This window comes from Empidonax traillii, unplaced genomic scaffold (assembly GCF_003031625.1).
Source record: "Empidonax traillii isolate 1590-97213 ecotype Southwest subspecies unplaced genomic scaffold, ASM303162v1 scaffold232:size1090087, whole genome shotgun sequence".
Lineage (NCBI taxonomy): Eukaryota > Metazoa > Chordata > Aves > Passeriformes > Tyrannidae > Empidonax > Empidonax traillii.
In genome coordinates this window covers 1,043,425-1,067,869 of record NW_020955425.1, presented here as the reverse complement: position 1 = coordinate 1,067,869, position 24,445 = coordinate 1,043,425, and the positions used below count along the sequence as shown (strand labels likewise).

At 36.0% G+C, this 24,445-nt stretch overlaps 1 protein-coding gene across 3 annotated transcripts; it reads left to right on the top strand.

The window, feature by feature from the left end:
* On the top strand, window positions 1–23,442 carry LOC114059568 (serine/threonine-protein kinase Nek5-like). 3 transcript variants are annotated; one of them, XM_027888161.1, is made up of 21 exons: window positions 1–246; window positions 1,646–1,742; window positions 3,136–3,233; window positions 5,046–5,129; window positions 5,232–5,302; window positions 7,098–7,184; window positions 8,349–8,403; window positions 10,396–10,596; window positions 10,674–10,755; window positions 12,097–12,233; window positions 13,928–14,121; window positions 15,421–15,487; window positions 15,828–15,947; window positions 16,891–16,974; window positions 17,904–17,984; window positions 18,818–18,886; window positions 19,737–19,860; window positions 20,065–20,196; window positions 20,863–21,000; window positions 22,518–22,632; window positions 23,049–23,442. In XM_027888161.1, exons 1-21 carry the CDS (start codon window positions 130–132, stop codon window positions 23,245–23,247), a joined length of 2,352 nt encoding a protein of 783 aa, XP_027743962.1. In that variant the 5' UTR covers window positions 1–129; the 3' UTR covers window positions 23,248–23,442. The 3 variants fall into 3 exon arrangements, with proteins under 3 accessions (XP_027743962.1, XP_027743963.1, XP_027743964.1); XM_027888163.1 differs by lacking the exon at window positions 3,136–3,233 and having other exon boundaries at window positions 140–246; XM_027888162.1 differs by lacking the exons at window positions 1,646–1,742; window positions 3,136–3,233 and having other exon boundaries at window positions 2–246.
* The last annotated feature ends 1,003 nt before the right edge of the window (window positions 23,443–24,445 follow it).

Below are 24,445 nucleotides of genomic sequence, written 5' to 3'. Positions count from 1 at the left end.
ATAAAAATGGCAGTCTTAAAAGGTAGTGTCTCTTTCCTTAGCATCCAACTTAGATGTTGCAGCACTGACTACGTACAAGACTAATTTGAGCACTTTTTATTTTAGCCACTGTTTTAAGTTGAAGACATCATGGATAAATATGAAATCATTAAAAAAATCGGAGAAGGATCTTTTGGCAAAATATTCTTGGCAAAAGGAAAAATGGATAATGAGCCATGTGTTATCAAAGAGATCAATTTAACTAAGGTAAACAAAAAAAAAAAAAACATTATATTTACTGGATTATCCTACTTGCATTTAGCTAGGATATGAACTTGGCTTATGTTTTATCTCCTTGGTAGTTCCATCTCAGTTATATAGAGCTAAACTTTCCAAAGACTGCAGTCTTAGCTAATTGAGTATTTTACAAGAATAAACAAAATACATATTTCAATATTCTTTACTTTTTACTGCATTTTTGTTCTTTTCAAACTTTACCCACTTGCGTAACACTGCCTAATACAAATTTTATGTTTGTTGATTTAACTACAATGAAAATATTGCCACTGAAACAACAAATCACAATTTTGTGATACATTTCTCTAAGCTTTTTAATTTCCTTTTTTCCCACATGCATCTTTTCAGACATAAGTAATTCACAGTGGTGCCTTTCCAATTCTCATTTGTGTTTATGTCAGTTTGATTCATATCATCTAATTTTAAACTTCCATTCTGTTGTTGTCAGCATTTGAGCTGCTTGGCTAGACTCCCTTTCCAGGAGAACAAGAGAAATAGGTACTATTAGGAAGCTGTTGATTATGTGTGTTTTAGACCTCTATTTTAGAAAGAGCTGAATTGGGGCAAACCCATAACACAACTAAATGCAAAAATATTTTCTGTCTATTCTCGTGACCAATAAACCCCATGTATTTCCAGTCGTAGGTTTTGATGTTCACAAAATAGAAAAATGGCAGCTAATGAAATATTACAGTGGATCCAACTTGTTCAAAAATCAGGAGCTGAATACAGAAATTTACTGCTTTGAAGTCCTAAAGTTTTTTATATGATAGGATGTGTTTTATTCACTTTATTGGTTTTTAATCTTTGAGGATTACATTTCAAAAATATTTGTTAGTATGATGGTTTGGACTTGGCTCCCTGCCAAATGCCCAACCCCCCAGTAGCAGTCCCTCTCTTCCCTCTTCCTACTTCCCCCAGGGCAAAGGAAAAAAAAAATCACTAAACATCACTAAAAAGGAGACCCTTTTTCCCTTTTTGCTTTATTGTTTTGTGATCCTCCGTAGTAGGAATAGAGAATCATCAAGACCCATATATTTCGAGTACTTAAGGGAAGTTTAACATCAGAGTTTAACTCTACTCGTCAGCTACCTTACCAATAGCATTTTTGTAAAAAGGTTTAAGGTATTATATTTGCTTGTTTGTAAAATCTCATAATTTGGTTTGACGTCAGTAATGTTCTAATATATTTCCAAGCATACACTGCAAATTTATATTTTACATTATATATGGATAATATTTGATATTTCTTTATTACCTTGGTACACAGTATTTTTGTATTTGTGGGAACAGTTTTATAATGATGTGAAAACTTTTAAAAATAGTTAAATATATCGTTGCTAGCATATAGTTTCTTAATTCTTTGTAGATGCCTGTGAAAGAAAAAGAAGCCTCTCAGAAAGAAGTCGTTCTTCTGGCCCAGATGAAGCATGCAAACATTGTAACCTTCTATGCTTCATTGCAAGGTTTACTTTTAACTCTTCTATTTTACTGTGATTAAAAGAGTGGAAGGCAGAAAACCCAATTAGTTAATTTTGACCAACCTTAGCCCTGTCCCTAAGCCCTTACTTAAAAGTGCTAACAAGTCCCACATCCTAAAAATGGACACGAGGCATCAAATTCAGTCATCAGTTGCCCTCTTCATGAGTGTGAGTGGGTACTGTGGCATGACTCCTAGATTCTGTGGTGCCTGTACCTCATAAGTTGAACTTTAGTCTTGGTCTCCTATAGGAGTCCAGAATTTAGTGAAACTTTCTAGGTGTTTCAATAGAAGAGAGCTTTTGAGTACAGCAAGGAATAAACTGATCAAATAGGACAAAAGGCTGTTCAAATAGGCAAGAAATAGAATGATCATTTAATCAGATCCAACCTTATGTTCCTCGTATTATGTTTATCGACATCACATACGTGACATTATATGAATATGATACATACATCCTATATACATACACACATATATACTAATTTACATACATATGTGTGCATATAAATACACACACAGACAAAACAGGCAAGCACAAAAAGAGACCATTTAATAGAAATGCAAGCTATTAGTAAACCTGAAAATATCTTTCATCATCTGGAATGGAAAAAAAACATTGGTATTTCAAACCTTGATATAATACAGCCTTTTCCATCATCCAATATCAAGCTCATAGTGCTGTACTAATCTTTTCTCTTAAACCGTATTTTGAGGTATCACTCAAGGATACAGAATTCTTCAGGATCGAAAGAGATAGAGGGAAGTCTGTTCACCATAAAAGCTAATTCCCTGTATTTATTGTTCCTGCTGACATCTGCCATAAGCAATACCTTATGCAATGAATGCTATAGTTGCAGCGTGTGTTCAAGTTGTTTTGTGTGATCAGGACTGTAAATGTTTTAGGAAACATATAAATCACGTAGTCTACTGAGTCCCAGAGGGGTAAGAATAGGATGAATTTCAGTATTAAGCAGGCCCTGTTGTTTATTTCTACTCTTTTGACACTGCCTACTTTTAACTTTTTCCCTAAGCCTAACTGCATACTTAGTTATTACTGGGAAAAGACCTCAACTACGAAGCATTCTAAGTATTCCTGTAAGAACATCTCTCTTTCTATCAGTGGGGTCTCTTGAGGGTTTTCTCATGTATTTAATATTTTGGTGAGTCTTCATTTAAATATTTTTAATGCCTTAGTTTTGCATCAGGTTTCACTTGGAAATATTCGGGGTTTTTTCTCAGTTTTTCTTTGAAATAGAGGAGTAGGTAGAGTTTAACTACTACCTTTTGAGAGAAAGACCATAAAGGATAACTATGATTTATTGCTGTGTTAATGAATAAATAAAGGAATAAAGGAAAAATCACATTTTTCCTTTCAGAAAAGAACAAGCTATATATTGTGATGGAATACTGTGATGGTGGAGATTTAATGAAGCGGATAAATATGCAGCATGGAGTACTGTTTGACGAGGACCAGGTGAAAGAAGTTATCATTAGAGGAAAGGACATATTGTGTAAAACGTGGTTTGATTTATCCAGTACTAGCTACTGTTTCTTTTCTGGCCTGCTAAAATAATTGAACTTTTAAAGGAAACTTTAAGTAATTTTAGTAGGAGTGGAAGGGTTTGTTTTTAACACTGCTTTAAGATCTGAAATTAATTCATTAGCAGTATGATGACATTTCTTATCCCCCCTTTCTCCCACTGCTCCTTCCATCATAGATGTAGATTTTATTATATTGGTATTATACCTATTAAGCCATAAAGACTTTCTTTTAAAGACTGTTTTCGAATTAGGGTGTATATATTATATACAAATTCTTAATTTGTTTATGCTACTGGCTATCAAGGCATATCCTGCTCTATACTGAAGTCCATGGTAAGTTTCTCATTTATTTCATTTGGGTCAAGATTTCTCTGATGCCGTTTAAATGAGCACAGAGAAACAAGCCCAGATATCTGGCTGCTTTTGAACCATGTTCACATAAATTTTATTTTGTAAATAGGTGAGCATGATAAGTATTGTGATTCACAGAAATAGAATTTCCCACTATTCCTTTCTTATTCCTTTATTTTTTTGCTGACTCCTACCTTTCTGAAGGAAATTTTCTCTTATGTATTGGAATTAGTGTAATGAACCGTGTGATTATTTAATCATGCATAGTCTTTTGCAGGTACAATGAAATCTTGCTTAGAAACCAGATAGATAGTGTCCAACCTGTTAGTGGAAATATACTCTAAAGCATAAAAGTGAAGGAAAAAAAAAAGTATTGTGACTTTTCTTTTTGCTTTAGTAGGAAAAGAGGAACTCCTCAGTGTAGAAGTGAATTGAAAGTGAATTACAGGTTCAGTAATAACTCCATTGGGAGTCATAATAGAGAGAACATGAAAGAAAATAAAGAGAGGACAAACCCAGAGATCATGAAAACATGAAAGAGCCAACACACACAAATCCCTTGACAATGACCCAGAATAATACATATTGAAAGAAAGGAAAAGGAAATAGACAAAAGAACAGATTATAGAAACTAAAGATACAAATGCCAATCAAGAAAGTAAAGCAAATTACCCAATTTAACTTAACATTGTTAAAACATCTTTAAAGTTTCAAATGTATGCCTAAGAAAGTCTAATTTGTGGCATCAGCCGTATTCAGGAAATCATCTACTTAATATGAAGCATTAATAAATAGAAGATTATTGCTTTAATCAAAGTCTTTCACGCCCATGGACTTTCCTAAATAGAGATGCATAAAAGCACATTGTACTTTTGTTTCTGGATTAAGTACAAAGGCTGTTTTTCAAGAAGACACGTATATTTGAATTTAAATATGTGTTTAAAAGCTGTACTGAGTCAAGGATAAACTAAGCACCTTTGTGCTTACTTATTATGCAAGTTTCTTCATAGCTCCCTTTTTTCACCGTGTTTTAGACCATCCCTTTTTTTTTTTTTTTTTTTCCCCTGGACTACATTTAGTAGTACTACAAGTATTATAACTAGGTGGTACGATTTCCATCACTGAAGATTTAGAAGACACTTTCCAATTCTGTCTTAGTTGTTATTTGAACTCCCTCATTTCTAAATTAAGGTCTAGTGATAGAACTAATTGGAAAGGAAAAGCCTATGGCGTTAGTTTTAAAAATATTATTTTTACTATTTTACATTGCATATGTTTTACATATTTTAGATTTTGTAGTAGTCTTTATTTTATATATTTCAGTAAAATACCCAATTGGACATTAGAGTCACACAGATTCATAGGTATCTGTTTCCTTTAACTTTCCCTGCAGATTCTCAGTTGGTTTGTGCAGATCTCCTTGGGTTTGAAGCATATTCATGACAAGAAGATTTTACACAGAGATGTAAAAGCACAGGTAGTAAAACTAGTACTGGAGAGGGGGCCATTTTGTCCAGTGAAAAATGTGCATAAGAAGCCATGATTCATTTTCACACACCAGTTTTGTTTTTATTTGCAGAACATTTTTCTTAGCAGTAATGGAAAGGTAGCAAAGCTTGGGGACTTTGGCATAGCAAGACAGTTGAACAGGTAAGCACCATTTTTAATTAATCTGTGACCTACACCAAACAGGACTGTTTGTGAATGTTCAGAATGTGACCTGAATGTGCAAATTGTTTGTGGATTGTCTTGTTCGAGAGCTCTGAAATACAAGGGGTCTGATGCTGCATTTTTTAACCCGTTATCCTAAAACATGCCATCCTGCATGGAACCACAGATGTGTCTAGCCCAGTAACTGGACTTCTGTTAGGTATAGGAGAAGCCACAGTCTTTCCCTATTCTCTGTGGAACTGACATAAAGAGATTCTGGAGGCACAGTTCCTGTTTGTGCTGCTGTTGATAATAACTTCTGTTGCTTCATTAAACCAAAATGAAGAGCATTAAAAACTAGAGTGTAAGAAGAGTTTGTACAGATTTTCTTTGTGTTTTCCTCCAAGACCGAGCCTATACTGATTTTTAAAAGCACCCGGAACCCCCTTCTGGGCCTGAGAGTAAGGCATGGCATTCATCGGTATGGCTAATCTCTGTTCTCCCAAAAGAAACAGCCTTATCTTTACTGACTTTGTGGATAAGGTTGGCCTATCGTATGTAGTGGCCAGGTGTGGCCAAAACATACCAGGGATCATGCTAACAAGAGGAAAATGCTTAAATTTGATCCCTTTTTGTGGTTCCTGGTTTATCATTGTGAGGATATTGTGGTAAAGAAGGTCCACAATTTTTCTAGGTATTGCATGGAAAGGTAATTTCGTCTGTTGATCATTTTTCATTTTGTCCTTCTACTGTCAGTCCTTCTCAGTTGCTTTGTAGTTTACCCACTGCACTTCACTTGTTAAAAATTTTTCCTAGCCCTAGATTAAGTCAGCTAACTTTATCCACATTTCTGTCTATACAACATCAGTAAAGATAACCAAGAACTTTATCCAACACAGATATTTTGGTGCCTCTCTTCAGATGTACGTAACTGTGCTACATATATTAGGTACTTGTATGTATTCTTCACATGGACATACACCCCATGGAACTTCTGTTAAGGCTCCATTAGCTTGGCTTTAGATGTGGGCCTACATAACCTTGCAAGTTCAGTGGTGCATCAGACTAGGAATTCTTGCTGAAGAGTTGGAGTAGATCGGGTTAGCATGTTTGGTTAGTACCTTGGTCAAAAACTCCTCATCTCCAGGCATAGGCCATCTTGGTGTTCTAGCTGCAGTCTCTGCCAGCTCTCATATCTTTGTGGTGTGTTCCTCTATGGAGTCCAGACCTACCCTCAGCACGCAAACTAGTTATGCAGAAAGTACCTACCTTCATAAGTGTTCTGGGAATAACCACTTTAAGGATTGCACCCACACAGCAGAATAGTACATAGCAGATAGGAAGTAAACCTCAGAATTTGAATGTCCAAGTACAGATATTTCAAAATTTATTTAGTAGCCATATGGAACAATATAATTAGAGCTTGATAGTCCTTTTCCTCATGTAACTAGCAAATTAAGTTTCCGTGGTGAGTTGACACCAGGTCTGGTGTCACTCCCCTCCTCGACTGGACAGAAGAGAGAAAATATAATGAAAAGCTCATGGTTTAAGATAAGGACAGGGAATTCTTGTGCTTTCCATTGAAGTACAAATACTATTAGAAGACTGCGTCATTTCTACACAGAACTGGGAAATATTGTAGTTTTTCATGGGGTGTTCGCTTATTCAGCTATTTGGAGAGCATAAATAATGTCCCCCACAGGCTTTTACCCTGGGACAGAGAAGTCTCTAATTAAATTACTCGTAAACTTTTTCATTGTGTAAGTGCTCCTTTTTGTTCATTATGTTTCATTAGCACTATGGAGTTCGCCCATACATGTGTAGGGACCCCCTATTATCTGTCACCTGAGATCTGTGAAAATCGGCCATATAACAACAAAACGTAAGTCTCTGTCTTTCCTTCATATGCTTAGGCATGAGGGTGTGCAGACATGAAAGAACTCATTTCAATAATACTATGGTTTAAATCAGTATTTGTGCAGGGCACCAGGAAGTTCACGTGTCACTTATTGTGAAGTTTTGTGTTATTTGTGTACAATAATTAGATGCATCATTGTAGATAACAACTATGTTATACTATACAACAATGTCAGTAGTATTTTGGCTCACAGTGTCCAGAATGTAGCCATCATGACTTTGTCATGATTAATCTACAGGCTTAACATAGTTACATTTTTTTTTAAATATAAAATTTCTTGTACTTTTAACTCTCCTTTAATACTTCTTGTTAGCAGTGGTGGTAAATGTAAAACAGATTTCTTTTCCCCTTTGCTTTATCTGCTTCTCCATCAAATACTAAATTTCTCTCTTGTTTCCAACATGCGATCACCAATGAATCTTTCCAGTTCAAAGTTTATTAATTTTTTGATAGATTCACTTATCATTTATACACTAAAATGAAAGCTACTAGGTTTCCTATTTTGGAAAAAATAGGAAATTTATACATTAAAATAATAGGAAATTTATACACTAAAATTTATACACTAAAATAATAGGAAATTTATACACTAAAATGAAAGCTGCTAGGTTTCCTATTTTGGAAATTTGCAACAGCCACCTCCAGAAAATACATATAGGTCAGAGAATTGCAAAATGGCCCACTCAGGCTTAACACAAAACACTAGATGAGAAGCACTATGAGGTCAGGAGCTGAGTGGGATAGACCCCCTTCTGTGTGGGGCATGTGATAAACACCAAATGCTCTGGAGCCCAGACTAACATCTCAGCTCTGAGGTGGTATTCACACAAGTGTACTCCCTTGTTGTCTCCTTAACTATCAAAGTCAGCTTTGTCCTTCATGCTGCTAGAAATATTAAGCAGACGTTCTTTGCCACGTGCCTTTTCCAATTACAATTATAATACCTAGTTAGGTATCATAGAAGAATTGGTGCCACAACTAAAAAGAAATTTCTAGCTGTTCTTTTCCATGCATCTTAAGAAAAAAAATGCAATAATAATAAATGTGACAGTTGAGAGGAGGTACTGATTTCATGTATGAGAATATTATAGACTTTTAACTGAAACTTTGATTACTTTTTACTCACAGAGATATTTGGTCTCTTGGCTGTGTGCTTTATGAACTATGCACATTAAAACATCCTGTAAGTACTGTGCAATCGGATCATTATTGTATTATTTTAAAATACAGTTGACATCTTGGAAAAACTCTAGTAGTAATAGTATTCATAGTCAGCTACTAGAATTATTTTCAGCTTATTTATTGATCTTAAAAATTGACTCTTGGTGTTTATTTTTTCATATTGTGTCTGTTTTGTGCATAATAAAATGTATTATGCTGTGTTCCTATAACTTACATATATGCGTGTGTGTACACACTTTGAGCATAAATTTACTCTTTAAAAAGTACTAAACTTTTCCAAAAGGCAGATGAACAATAGAAAGAATTAAAGCCAGACTTCAAGGTTAGGTTCAGCCATATAATTTTATTCATTTGTATTTGAATATATCAATCTATACTTAATAAAGAATTTGAAACCCACATTTCTCCATCAAGCAGTTTGAGCCTGCAGAAGTATTTTCCTAAAGGCTTTGTTTTGCTTTGTTTGAAAGCACATTTATGTTAGAAAATAACTGAGATATTATCTTCAGGAAGTTGTGTTGTCCTCACCCTTATCTAAGCCTCAGATAATCTGTATCATATGTGAAGAAGGGAACACAGCAGAAATTAATCTTGACAACAAAATCTCTTGGGCCCATCAGAAGTTGATCTTTTGCTGAGCTTGGATGTGGGAGAAGTTAGAGCAGCACTGATAGGGAGAGCAGTTGTGCTAAGTTAAGAGCAAGGGGGATACTGCTGAGGAAAATTTCAGATTTCACGAAGTGGGAAAACATTAATGTTAATTTGTATAAATACTAGGTGTTTTATTCTGTATTGCTGCCCACTTTTTCCGTTTGAAGGCAGAGACTTAGTACAGATATAGAGAAGAAATGCAAGTGAAGCTAAGACAATTTTTGGTTACACCACCTTCAAAATAGCCCTATAAACAAAACGGTAATTTTAGGAAGAATTTGCTTTCAAAATTATTTTCACCCGTCTAAGCTCTTAGAAATTATATTCATGCTGGCCTTTTAAGAGATCTTTAAGAACTGAGGGGACTTATTTATCTGATTGGTGTCAGTTGTTAAAAAATCAGGATTGTATCTTTGTTCCCAAGAAGCTGTTAAGTTTTGAAGGTGAACAATGTGAATACAATATGTAGGCAGGTCTCTGTGAACAATATTTGGCAAAATAAATCATATTTCATTCTGGAAAAATTGCTTCTGCATTACTGTATGATGGCAGAGTACAAATAAAACTCTTCCAGGTACAGAATCTATTGGATCTTTTAAGCTATGCAGCTGAAACAGGGAGAACATTACCAGAAAATACAATCAAAGTGGTTATATTCATTTTCTGCAGCAAACTGTGGTTAGTAAGAAATGATTTGTGAAGGGATTGCATAGCACAGGACTTCTCCCCCTCTACTCCGCTCTCATTAGACCTCGCCTGGAGCCCCCAACATAAGGAGGATGTGGGCCTTTTGGAATGAGTCCAGAGGAGACCCATGAGTATGACCAGAAGGCTGGGACATCTTTCCTGTGAAGATAGGCTGAAAGAGTTGAGGCTGTTCAGCCTGGAGAAGAAAAGGCTCCAAGGAGACTTAGAGCAGCCTTCCAGTACCTAAAGGAGGCTACAAGAGAGGTGGAGAGGGACTTTTTACAAGGCCATTTACTGATAGGGCAAGGGCAAATGGCTTTAAAGTGAAAGAGGGTAAACTTAGATATTAGGAAGAAATTCTTTACTGTGAGGGTGGTGAGACACTGGAACAGGTCGCTTAGAGAAGTTGTGGGTGCCCCAACCTTGGAAGTGTACATGGCCAGGTTGGGTGGGACTTTGAGCAAGCTGGTCTTGTGGAAGGTGTCCCTGCCCATGTCTGGAATTGGAACTAGGCAATCTGTGAGATGCCTTCCAACCCAAAGCATTCCATGATTCTCTGATTGTATCAGCAAGTGCCTTTTTTCAAGTTGAGGTGTCTAGTTCATTATTGCCAACCATCAGTACTTACTGTCCTCTTTTTACTGTTTTCATTAAGTTTGAAGGCAATAGCTTGCATGAGCTGGTGCTGAAAATTTGCAGAGGACGTTTTCACCCAGTGCCTCCCAGCTATTCCTATGATCTGAGGATATTAATTTCCCAGCTGTTTAAAATATCACCAAGAGATCGACCATCCATCAGTTCTATTCTAAGGAAGCCCTTCCTGCAGAAACTTGTTCTCAGGTATTTGCCCCCTGAGGTAAGTGCCTGTACTGCTGCTCCTTGCTGAGAGAAAATATATATCAAAGTAGTATAAACAGTTCTATCTTCTAATAGATGACACAGGAAGAACTCAGTCACACCGTGATACATAAGAAAAGACCTTCAGTGCCACAATCTGGAGCCCGGCGGATACAAGGTAATGACAATAGTGCTGTTCTACAGTTACATTTTTTAGTTATGATACAAGTGATGGCTGTAACTCTCTCCAGCAGTCTTTATTGCACAGCTGGATACAAGGTTTTCACACAAAGTTAAAAATAAATAAAGGAGAGAAATGCAACAGCAGAACCATTGACCCAGACAGTGCATTGCTCTCCTCTTAAGGAAAAGGTAGCTTTTTTCAGGAAAAGACCAGCTCATTACCAACGTTCAGCTAGAAAAGCTGCCATAGAAAATATTAGTCTTAGGTCTTTTAAGAACAGAATTTCCAAAACTGAGAGCCTTTGGTCTAGATGCAGTTTAGGTCCATCACATAAAAAACAACCTTACCTAATTTTGCCAAGCTATGTGAAAAAAAAGCAACAGTCTTTCAAAACTTGCTCCATGGTATTTTACAAAAAAATAAAACGTGTTTTATAAAGTATTATTAATTAAATTAAATTGTGAGAGATAATTAACTATAATTGGATTTAGTATTCATTGATAGAACAGATTATGTATTCACTTTCTTTGTTTTGGAAATGACTTTCAATGAAATTTATCAGCCTGCAGGACCTATGCATTTTGGACAGAAATACCTGAACACCTAAATAACTTAAGCATTTTTAAAATTACCTATGGTCATATGCTCATACTTTTCATATATTTTATCTCTGAGACATGATCCTCTCACAGTCAGTACTCAGGAAAGATTTTAAATGCACTTATAAACTACTTAATCCTAGAAAGGAAACCACTTTTCATTATTGCAACTATAATACTTGCAAAATACTGACTGACCAAAGTGGAATGTTATGTACTTGTATTCTCCTACACAGGGAACTCATGATGTAGCTTTTTCACTTTTCAATGTTTTTCAAATTTCACAAGTACTATAACATTATCTAGTGATTTTTGAGGTAGCAAGGGCTAGGTTTAGGAAGGGAATGACTAAGCAGGTAGACCTAATCTCCAAAGAAAACTGAGCCTATGAATCAGATCTCCTGTTTTTGTTCCTGGTACGAGCATGAAATCAGCATGCTAGTTCATAGAGGTCTCCTTTTTATTCAGTGTGCTTTGCAAAATGAATCAGTAAGATCCACTTTACGTGAATGTCAATCATGTTTTCAAAAGCATGTCATTCTAAGAATGAAAAGTAGAATGCCTAGGAGGTGTGAAGCATGACGATGGTGGTGATGATGATGAAAGGATGTAAGCAGTGTTTGTTGGCCCAACCTGTCACTGTTAGGCGTAGACACCCTGCTATGATTTGAAACCACGTGATCATTAATCACCTAGAGAGCACAGAATGTAACCTTAATCTCTTACTGTTAAAAAGCATATAAACTTCAAAAAGCAAGAGTTCAGGACCAAGTCTCGCTGGAATCTGGAATGGTGATGCATGTCAAGAAACAAGAATTATTTCGAAGAAATGAATGGAAACCCCCTTCAAGAGGGCAACAGTTCATTTTTCAGGTACTGTGCCTCCACATTCTCATAATATATAATCATCTTCAGAAGGCAAATGCCTGCTCTTAGCCTTTAAATGGCTTCATTAAGATGTATGAAATTTAGCTCAGTGCCTACTCTAAGTCAGTAGAGACAGTTCATCACTCCTAAAGCCTCAAAGAGGTGTTTTTGAAAGCCTAAGTAGGAAACACTGAATGTAGGCTGCTTTGGTATGGTCCTTTGTAACAAAAGTAGTCAGGCATGCTTTGCATTCATGTTTGCACAAAAGTAAGTAAAACCTGTGGTTGCAATTTTTTTGTAGAAGCAAGTACATTGATCCTATTCCTTCAGCCCCTCTGAAAGCCCACTCTTGGGCAAAACCACAGCGCTCACTGCCCTTGTCTCGTATACTTATTAATGACAGCCTTCTCCCGAATCCAAGCCCCACTTTTTCACAACCACTTGTGTCTCTCACTTGTTTTCCACCTCCTTCTTTCCTCAGGCAGGATATCAGCTGTATGCTTTGTCCAGCCTCTTACTTGGAATCACTTCACACTTTTATGTTTATCTTCAAGAGCATGCAGTACTGCCTTGGATGATGGTGAACATAGGGAAAGCACATTTAGAATGTGGGAGCTCCCAGATCTGCACATTGTAGTTATGGTGGCTTAACTGATGACGGGAACATGGAGTTCCCAGGACTGCATCCATCACACAATCACTTACATTACCTATGTATAATACTGGCCCTGTGCAGAATATAGGATTTAGTTTTTCTCATAGTTACATTTGTGCATATCCAATCCAAATCCAGAGATGGATTAAGTTAGAAAGGCTAACTTTCCTTTCACTGTGCACAGCTGTAATCAAAATTTATATTTTATCGTGATCTGGACTATACTATAGGTACCTGAGCCTATTCTCAGTGTTTCTAAGAAGAAAAACAGGGAGGAATAGTTAAAGTATTTACAATCTATGGAACAGATACTTAGATGCTTTTACATTTATGTAAGAAAATAAGCAAAAATCAGCATTTTCCTCATGCACCATATAGTCTCCCACCATGGAAAAATTTGTAGATGCCTGACCACACTTACATCATGCAGTGGCAGCTAGATGATAGTCTTCTCTGCATTGTTCTTATAAGAAATGGAAACGACAGTCTTGTAGCAAGGGAGAAATACAGGGATGTTTCATCACAGTAAGGACTTGGAGAAATGAAAGCCAAACTCCCGCAGGCCCATGAACAAAGAGATGTGAAATGAAGTAGCACAGTGCTCCCCCAAAAGCAGCAATCAATGCGTATGCTGCCCAAAACTACATTCCAAGTTTCCCTTCCTACCACATGTCAAAAAGAGACTCTCCTGAAAACAATTCAGTGCTTTAGGCTTCAGAACAATGAAGTGACTCTGGGACAATGACACTACAGAGTATACAGAGTATAAAGCCCCGTGCTGATTGACTCACACAATGATTTGGGCTGCTGCTTAATGAGAGGAGCTGATGGAACAGGGAAAAAAGAAAAGACAGTGGTAAGATTACATAAGCCCTTAGGAGTTAGGAAGTTTCTGGGTTATATGTGAAAGGATTTGGAAAACTTACAGTACTGTAGACAGCCTATATTACCATGCAGCTCAGACTGGGGAGAACAGGAATTGAATTCAAACTTGTACTGTTACAAATGAGAACAGGTGAATTAACATAATTTATTATATTTTCAGCCACGGACCTCCAGATTTAATATGGTAGAAAGGCCAGAAAGTATCAGAGTATGTGGCCATTATGGTCATTACTATGAGAAGCTTGACAACTTGCAGAGGAAAGCTAATGCACATGATGACCTTTCTCATATCAGCCAGAGAGTTGAAGAATACTATAAACTAAAAGCACAAGCTGCAACTCCACCCCCTGACTGGTAATTTTCACTCCATTTATAAGTGGTGAACTGTCATGCATATTCTGAGCTGTCAGCCTTCCTGAGTAGGTAACACTAGACATAGCTCATTTAGTAGAATTCCTTCTCTGCTTTGTCTTTGGTATTTTTTTTTAACCTAAGTTTCTTATACAACAAGACAATTTCTGTTCCTGTTTGTCCAGAAATTCCTTCTGAATGTATTGTCCTGATGTTTGACATTTCATTGTCAAAATGTCTCCCAAATCTCAGCCCAGTCTTTTATTGGGTAAGAAGTAAACCAGGTTTTTTGTAGACTTTTTGTTCAGATCAGGCATAAACACTGTCATTCCTTCACGCCAGGATCAGAACAATAAAAAGATTAAAAGCAGTTCTGTGCTGGAGGGAACAGGAGTGAGAGGCAGGCCATGAAAATAATTTTTTTTCCTGCAGAGCTTATATTTCTGTTTCAGATATAAAGACCCTTTCTCCAGCAGACTGTTTGCTTTGAAGTCTTTCTCTTAAGAAGTAGAGATATAACCTTTTCATTACTTAGGAGATTGCCTGTCCATTCTGTGACTGACCTTTTTAGGTGTGGATGAACTTTGAAAACCTTGAGAAAGGGACTTTTAATACAGTCTACTTTCAAAGCTTTCCTTTAAGGTTGTCTGGATCATTAATTTTCATTCAATGATGACAGTGTTTAGAATGTGTCAGTTAGGGATCATCAGATTTAGAACATCTTTTCTGACCTGAGTTTCTGGTGCCTTATTTAAGGACAAAGTCAATTCAGTTTGGCTCCCCGTGGCACAAGTGGATTCTAGAGGTAGAAAATTAAATAAATAGAAAACAGGGAGCTTACAAGTGACTGATGATTATATCAGTCAACAAAGCAAAAGTTTAGAAATTACACAAATACAGTAAGACTGATAGAATTAGGCACAGGGGAGAAAGACAATAAAAAGGTGGCTGAATATCCATTCTGACAATTTTCACTCATTTTGATTATCATGGAAATCAGTTTTATTTTCATTAACACTTTGATATGCCATTTAAAAAATAAAAGGTGGTGAAGGGCATTGCTGCATTCTTCAGAAGGCCAATGTAACTGAAGTAATAGGAAGGGGCATGCCTGAACAGTATATGTTTCATTTTACTGTTCTACCATATTTACAAGTATTTTATCCATATTTATTTATTCATGCAATACAAAGAGAGCTCTGTTTGTCATATGTGATAGAACATACAGAGAATTATTTGTGCAGAAGATAGCAGAGTCTGTGAAATAAAATGTACTATATGAACATCACTTTCTTCTCTCAGGACTGCAGAATTTCTTCAAAGGCGTTTTGAAGCTCAACAGTACAAGATTAAAGTGGAAAAACAGCTGGTAAGTAAATACCTAATCACAGAATAAAATCTGTAAAAGGAAGTGAATGAAAATCCAAGGATGAACTGATGTCTTTCTAACATCAAACAAACTCTGACAGGTAGAAGGCTTTGCTCTAGTGAATTCCCTGACCTGCTCTGCAATGCTCATCTCGAGGTTTTATTTTCTAATACAAAACTATAACAATGTAAAGTTCTACTGTAACTTTTTCCTCTAAAGAAGTCCACTTGCCCTATACTGCGTTCCTCAGTGGAACAGGGGGAGTGCACCGAGTGAGCACTGAAGGAGAGGATTCTAAATGACAGTTCCTTCTCTCTGGGATTCATTTGTACATCCATAGGGGCTGAGACCATCCTCTGCTGACCCGTGTCATGACAAAATACGGCAGCAGAAAATAAAGGAAGAGGGTCTCAAAAACCATCAGCAGGACATATCTAGAAAGAATGAAATGAAAGAACAGGTAAATGTAGTCTCTTCCTTAGCTGCTTAAAGCTGTCTTTGTACACTCCTTAATAGTAGTAATCTTTGCATATTAATTTGTTTTTTTAATCAGATTCTCTTTTCCATCATTGATTCTTTTCCATTCTTTTTCTATCTTTTTATAGAGAAACAACATACTTTTCTAGTTTTGCTTTTGGGAGACAGAGAAAACAAACTGATACTTATTTCTTATGTGAGCATATGTAAACAAATTTAATCTTTCTGTCTTTGATTTATTAAAAAAATGTCAGAATAAATATGAATATATTAACTTTTACATAATGGTCAGACTTTGGAACATACTCATCATTTACACACTCTCCAGAAACCGTTGCTGTTTAGTTCCACAAATACTGTATTAAATATGCAAAAAAAATATTTTTTTATGGATTTGTCCATTTGTAATGTGGGCAAATTGGGGTAGACTGTCATATAAACAATAACAGAGGTGTCCTTTATAGAAAAATTAAATTTTGGCCAAATTTGAAGTTTTTGCTTCAAAGCATAGGAATGTTAAAGGTCCTTCAAGAAAAGGTTACCAGAGTGTGTTTTGTTATGGGTAGCAAAATGCTATACAACAAATATTACATAATTTTTTTGTCTTCATAATTTCTAGTCCTCTATTTTTGGATTGCAACTTTAGCATCAGCACTCAGACAGTTCTAGGGTTATTCTTAGCTGGTTTAGACATAATTCTAAACCAAAGCATGAAAGAGTCTGGAAAGCTTAAAGTCTGGAAGAGTTTTAACCCCCAAATATCGTCTAACAGAAAGTATCAAGCGTTCTTTAAAACTGTCAATAAAGGACACACGATCCCTTTTTTAATTGTTTATACATGATTTGATAGAATATTTTGTTTAGCTACTGTTATTTTTGTATGTATTTGTAATATATATGTGTTCTACTGTACTGTTCTTTAATAGGAGTATCTGAAACAATTGCAGAAAATTCGGGAAGAATACCACAACCATATAAAAGAATTCAGATTTAGAGCAGGAGTACTCCAGGTAACAAACCTCAAACATAGAGGCAATCATATTTACTTTTTTCTTTTTTATGCTAGAACACATAAGCCAGTGACAGACATTACTACCTTATTGCAGCCGGATTGGCCAAAGCTGCCGTGTCAGTAGGATCCTCTTCAGTGATCCTGGATCTGGCTTTTACTAAAATAAATTTACACCACTTGATGAGATGAAGTGGGTTTTAGGCAGCTGGAGCCACGCTAGGGGAGAAATTATATTCCAAGTGATTTAAGGGGAAATGCATGAAAAGGAAACATTAGATTTTGGACCTGCTTGATGTCACCCTATTTTCTGGGCTCTCCATCTACTGGAGAAACCGCATAGATGTTTTAAAAAGAAAAATCTGTTGTGGTTTTGCCTGAGGTTGAAGACATGCACTAATCACCATAGATCACTGAAGAAGCTGTATGCTGTTCTTTACTTTGCCTTTATCTGTCTGGTCCTAACAGAAGACATAAGAACATGAAAAGGAGTCATTAAATGTATTTAAGGTGTTACCAGAAAACAAAATACTAGGAAACATGGCTATACTTTCTATAGGCATAGGTTTCCACTAAAATCTTGATTTTCAGAACTTCCAAAGTCTTCCGGAATGAAATGACCCTGAGTCATCTTGCATGTGATCATAAAAAAAATAAAACATGTATTATTTATTTCTTGACACAGTACTGTATCTTTCAAACATAGGTTTTTGGAAAATCAGAGGTTTGCACTTTATGCAAGATTTTCTGTTTTTCTTTTTGCCAGGTAAGTCAGAATTGCCAACAAATAGCATATTCTTACAGATATATATACAAGGGAGATTAATGACTATATTTGCTACTTAAACAAGTCTCTTTCTTTACAGAGTATACATATATTGTGGTTACAAAGAGTGTATTTTGAACTGGGGTTTTTTTCTTTCCTTCCAGGACATGGAAGAAAACTTTGAACAAGTCCATCTCCAGGATATGCAAGACCAAAATGTCTTAGAAAAAAAACATAACAGAAAGGTATGCACCCTTACTGTTATTCCTTTTTCCATTTTCTTCTTATATCTGTGCATTTCAAATTATTGTGTTATTATGGTAGCTCTGGAAATCAAGTTATTTGAGAGTCAATTCAGAGAGCTGGTCTACTGTTTGTTAATAGTTTATATGGGAAAACAGAATCACTAAGAAAATAAATGAGTTTTTCTGACCGTTTGAGGGAGACTCTCTTTAGATATTCCTACACAGTAATCAATCCCTACCTACTCTTCTTTATATCAAAGTGTATTAGTAGTGCATGGGAACTCATGTTTATTAAAAGTTTAAGTGAAGTCAAGTCAGGCTGCTAAGTTTTAAACATTTTGGTATAAAAGATTGTTCTGTGGTGCTTTTTAAATTATAGAAGGAGATAAGAATTGAGTGGAGATGCATATAAGATATCAGGAAGGTTTCTGACCATAAGCTCATTGTGGACTATAGGTATTCTGTGAAATATTGCACGAAAGCAGTACAGTACTCAACTTGTAGCACTGGTTGAGAACCAGCTGTAAGAACCATGGCTGTGTAATGCAAGGATTTGAATGAAATTATTATCAAAGACACTCTTCCTTCAAATTAAAAGTGGATACAATCATTTCAAAAAATCACTAAAATAAAATAATCTATATCTAAGGAAGTCTATTTTTGTCCAGTTTGCTCAACTTTGATCTTGTTAAATAGAAGGAAAATATTATTGAATAAATGTTATTTCCAATAGAAGAATAATTTTCAAATTTGTATTTCAGTATAAACTGTGTACTTTTAATTAAATGTTTTTATTTCATGAGCTAAATTAATGACGTGTGAGTTTTCTTTAGGGAGGAGTAAAGTTTGAAATTAATTTAGATGTTTGTGTTCCTGAAGAAGACAGCATTCAAGAAGCAGAGGTACGTTATAATTATATTCAAAGAATTTACATTAGTTATCTGAAACCATGGCAGCTCCATAATCTAAGATTTGTTTCCATTGCCATCATCCTCTACCTTTGCTATCATTATTACAATATATATACATGTTATATATATAAGCATATATATAAACTTCCTACTGAGGATTTGTTGATATATTGCATATATCTAAACTTCTTCAAGAGGATAATTGCTTAGAAGAAAATTGGGTGATAAGTGGGTCAATCATGGTTAAAGACAAAGGATCGCAGGTATTTATATTTCATAAATTGGACTTGAGAGGAAGAACTTATCTCAAAACAGAGTTAGTCTGCAAATGACAAATTTGATTTGTAAGTTGTTTTGGAACATTTCTGTTTCTTTTCACTGGTATTGTATCCCAAAGCAAGAATAACATTGATAGGAAGCAGCTGTTTTGTATCAAAAGTAGAGGAGAGACTAGAGACAACATTATGTGATTTCATTTATTAGAATGACATTTGTGGCTGATCATCATGTAATAGCTACCTATTAAGTTTTGTATTAGTACATTAATTTTTAAAAAATATTTCTAACAGCAACATAGAAAATACATGGTATTTCTAGTATGTGTATTTTTAATTTATAAAGCACGACTTTGTCATTCTGTTTTTTCACATCTCTGCAGAGCCCCATGCAGCCCTCTGATTCCCAAATCACAATGTGACTTCTGAGATCTGCTGCTTCACTTTTTGTTACACAATTTTCCTGTGCATACGTGAGGTTGTCTGGCAAACAGTAAAATGAGGAGTGATTAGTTATTGTACCATATTTGTTTTCTGTTTCCAGAGTAACCTATGTTTTTTTGCAGATACTAGATAAACTCAGTGAGACTTTAAGTTTTGTGGATGGTGAGAATCTTAAGGAGAAATTGGTGGAAGTTCATGAAAATCATATGGACAGAGCTTTGGAAGAACTGTCTGGATACCAAACAGGTATTTCTTGGGGGAATGCAATGCTGAATATTAATACTCAAATGTAATGAAAATTACATAGGAGTTAGGTAAATTCAGTAACTTAAGGCTATAGAAAGTTTATCTGATGAGTGCTCTCTTTACGTCACATAATATTATAATCACATTGAAATCTACTTAAAAAAAAATTAAATAACTTTGCCTCCTCTTTTTCTACCCCTTAAGAGTCTAATGACGTAGATGATACAAAAAAACCCAGAAAACATTGGCAAGCTGGAGCCCCTCAGACACTACTGAATTTTTTAGCTGATGCTGATGTCACATCTCTATGTCCTACTATGGCTGAAGATGAACTTGGTAAGAAAGTTTTGTGTTTCAGTGAAAGTAGTGAGCTCCTAAAATGGAACTCATCCACACCTGAATGTTCACATTATCTGACATGCTTTTAGTTGCAGGACATCATAATAAGAGAGGTTATTGTACATATTAAGCCACAGAATACAGTCATCACTTTCCCCTCTATCATTGTAATCATGCTGTGCTGCTTTTACTTATTAAGGGTGCATTTTATGAATTACTCTGTGGCCTGGGTAACAACGGCTAAAAATGTCAGTCTATGCAATTAATCAACACTACTTTCTTTGGCCTTGAGCTGATGACAAGCAAGAACTAGGGCAGTGAGTGTGGTGGAGTTCTGTTTTCCCCCTGCACACAGTGTTGCTACCCAGGCAAAAGTATAGGCTCACCCAGGGGTGGCTGCACTGACACTCCATTAAAAGCATTAAAACTGGTGTTAGACATCGTCCAAACTATTTTTTCTGTGCAATATCAATCAGATCAAGTACTTATAAAAAAATTCAGGAATTTTTTTTTTTCATAAAGGAAAAAAATATATATAGGTTCCAGAATTAAAAAAAAAAAAAGGAAGAAATCTGTGTTAGGACTAAAAAGTCTGACTCTGACAAAAGACAGTGCCAAGCCACAGTCATGCTTTAGTGACCCAAGAACCTTTCTGTTCTTCAGTGGACCATGCTATTCTGCCTGAAGACATCCCAGAAAGCAGGAAGCAGTGGAAACAAACACCACCAGAGACTCTTCTGAACATCTTAGCAGAAGCAGAGCTGTCTAGTGATTCCTTTATCTGTCCTGAACAAGAAATAGGTGGGATGTTTTTTTACTGTAAATTCTGCACGTCCTTCTTTAGTGTATTATTTCTTCTATAATTGGCGAGGGGGTCTATGATGAAAACTAACATCTTCAAGCAGCTGGCAAACTAGAAATACCTGGGTGGAGCCTGTGCTCTGTCCTGAAGCATTGAAAGACCTCTTTCAGTGTTGCTGTTTTTCAATAGCAGGGAAAAGGGCAAGCCCTACTTACTGTCTGTTGCTTTCATGTGTTTGTTTGCCTGGGTAGTCAGAGGTAAGTTGGCAGGTACCACAAACCTGGATCCAGCCCCTGCAACTGTTGAGGTTGAAGAACCCCGTAAAAAGCATTTATACAAACACATGTGTTTCTGTAAATTGTAGTATATGGTGACTTAAATGACAGTGGTGACTTACTTTGCAACATGATCCATGTTGACACTGAAATGGATTCAAACTCACTTATTCTGCAGTGCACTTTTCTAAAGTAAGAGACTGCTTTAAAAATTTCATTTACTTTTCATCCAAATTCTTCACTATAAGGCCAGAGTATTATCCACAGAAAGAAGCCTGGAGACGCTTCTTCCAGAAACTGGAAATTGTGGGTTTATGCACAGTTGCCAATCTACTGAATGTACAGTTGGATGACCGGACTTCTGAGCAAGTAAATTGTGCATCTAAGTTTCAACAATTTTAATGTATTGTCAGAAATATCTTTCATTTGCAACTGTGCAGTCAGCCCTTTCCTGCTAATTATAGCTTACAAACCTTTTATCTCATAGCACAACAAGCTCTTTTAAAACTGCCCCATCTTGGGGGCAAAACCAGCTAATTGTGCTAGCTAAATCCCTCTCCTAAGACTAGCTTTATTGCTTACACATCTTAAAAAAAAAAAGGCAAAATAAAACTCAAACCACTTTTCACTGTTAGCAGTTCACAGGGTTGAAGAAGAGTAAGTCACATGGGTATTCTAATTGCTGTTGTTTTTATCCATTACATTTCTTCAGAAATGGCACTCAATACCCAGTTCTGCCCTTTCACTCAAGCTGACATTGTGGAGCAGAGTGTTACCCAAACAGTCAGATTTCTGTCGCATCACATTTTAGTCTTTATGCTAAAGTAACAACATTGTTCTCACACCTTCAGGTCACATTTGCCCTTCAGCCTTTGGAAGGAAGCATTTTTAGGTAACCATCCAAGTTACATCCAAGTAGTAATTTTCAGATTTTCCCAAACACTAGTCCCCTAAGTAGTTTTCCACTGAAAAGAGAGATCCCTATATTGGGAACTTAAACCTAACAACACCAGATTGCCTTTCTTAAGTTCCTTGCCTATGGTCTACAAACCCACTAGGCTCCATGAATCAGAAGTTACAAACCACTGACTAAAACTTGTGATCAACAGAAGCATGGTATTTACATTGCTGTGATTTGAACAACAACAAAACAATTCAACCATTTACTTATTTGCTTTTACTTTAAACACTTTTACAGTTTTCTATTACACAACTGAAGGAAAATTACTTTTCCTTTCCAGAAGGAAAGTTAACTCTGTTGCCTCCAAAAGAAAACAAGACAGATGATTCAGAAACATGCTCTCCTGTTGCTGTTGATGAAGGCAGACTTGAGCCAAGATCAGATGATGAAGACACGTAAGTCAAGTACATCAGAAGAAAAATCCACACAACTGAACAGTTTTCATGAAATGGCAGCTTGCATTGCCTAAAGCTTTTTTTGGTGTTATTTAAAATTAATAAATGAAAAAGCTTACTTACAGAGTCTGCTAATTTAACTTTTAATTCTGTAATTCAATATGCCAGAGCCAATGCTGTCATTAAAAATTACATTATGCAAAAACATTAATTATTAATGGTTTTGCAGCTCCTTTCTCTTGTGATATAAGCACAGGTAAATAATCTCACAAGGAGAAAAGAAACAGTTCATATTATATGTGTTGCATGTATATTCTTTATAAAGTGTTTTAAAAAAATCTAAAACACCTTGAAAGGAGAAAGGTTTGTAACAAAGTTATATTTACTTAATATAATTATTTTGTTTTCATTTGCAGAAATTTTGAAGATTCTGAAGATGAACTCAGACATGAGCTGGAGGAATCTCTGGAAAAATTGGCAGCTTCTCCAGCAGAGAGAACCACGGAGTCTCCCTTCTTTTCAATAAATAAAGGTCAAACAGATGAAGAAAAGATGAGTTTACCTCACCAACTACTTGGAAAATCTGATGACGATTTAGAAAATACTCATGGCTAATTTAGTGTTCACACACATCATGAAAAATGCAAGCAGGAAGCAAGAGCTACTTAGAACAGTAGGGTTACTGTCACAAAATTTTAACTTGCTTGAAATTTCAGCCACATCAGTAACAAAATTTAAGGATAGCTGACAATAAATGCTAAGTAAATGATCTGCTTTTCAACAGCATTAAACACTCAAATAAAATGGATAGAAGGCTGTTATTTTGTTTAAAAGGAAAAAAAAAATCAGTTGTTGAAAAATCCTCATCCAGACTGAAATGCACTTTCATCTATTATTCTAAACTACCTAGACATCTCTGACAATGCTTTTTTGAGCAAATTTCTGATAGCATACTCGGTTTAACCATTTTTGTATCATGTAAGAAAGACTCCTAGTTTGTGTATTTTATTTCCCTAACTCAATCAGCTCCTAGTTTTAAGAATCTCTTCCATCTTTTCATCATCTCTTTGTACTGCCAGTAGAGTTTTGTAATCCACAGTTTCATTTACAAAGTACTGACCCTACATAGTATCATCAGCTGCTCAGCAGTTTAATATAGTAGCTGTAAAAGGGTTTATTAGCACCCTGAGTTCCAGATAGGCTGGTCTTATTCCCTGCCAGCTCGTCTTTTAGCACATGGGTACAGCCTGTTCCTGCACCTTTAGGATTTCCTTCTTGAAGAAAGTCCAGCCTTCCTGGACTCTTTTGCCCTTCAGGACTACTGCCCTGACTGTGTCAACCAGCCTCCTAAAGAGGCCAAGGTCTGCCCTCCAGAAGTCCAAGGTGGCAGTTCTGCTGACACTGTTCCTTATCTAAGAATTTAAAACTTTATCATTTCATGATCACTGTGCCAAAAATGGTCTCTAATTATCACATCACCCACCGGTCCTTCTCTGTTCACAAACAGGAGGTCCAGTGAGGCACTGTCCCTGGTTGGCTCACTGACCAGCTCTGTCTGTTGTCTTCCACACAGCCCAGGAACCCCCTAGGCGATCTTTTCTCTGCTGTACTATATATACAGCACAAATCTGCTTAGTGTAAGTTTTGCACTTATTTTAACTTGCAAAAATATAAAATATTGCTTTGATGGCTAAAAAAAAGGGCTATGTGTTTTTTCCATATTCATACAAAAGCAAATGTTGAATTCTCGAACATATAATTTGTACTGTTGTCAGTTTTATAACAAGCAGTCACTTAGAGCTTTAACATTCAT

Coding starts and splice junctions, on each gene's coding strand:
- LOC114059568 (XM_027888161.1), top strand. CDS start 130: ATGGATAAATATGAAATCATTAAAAAAATCGGAGAAGGATCTTTTGGC. Junction 15,948..16,890: donor AGAATGAAATGAAAGAACAG/GTAAATGTAGTC, acceptor GTTCTTTAATAG/GAGTATCTGAAACAATTGCA. Junction 17,985..18,817: donor AAAAAAAACATAACAGAAAG/GTATGCACCCTT, acceptor AGTTTTCTTTAG/GGAGGAGTAAAGTTTGAAAT.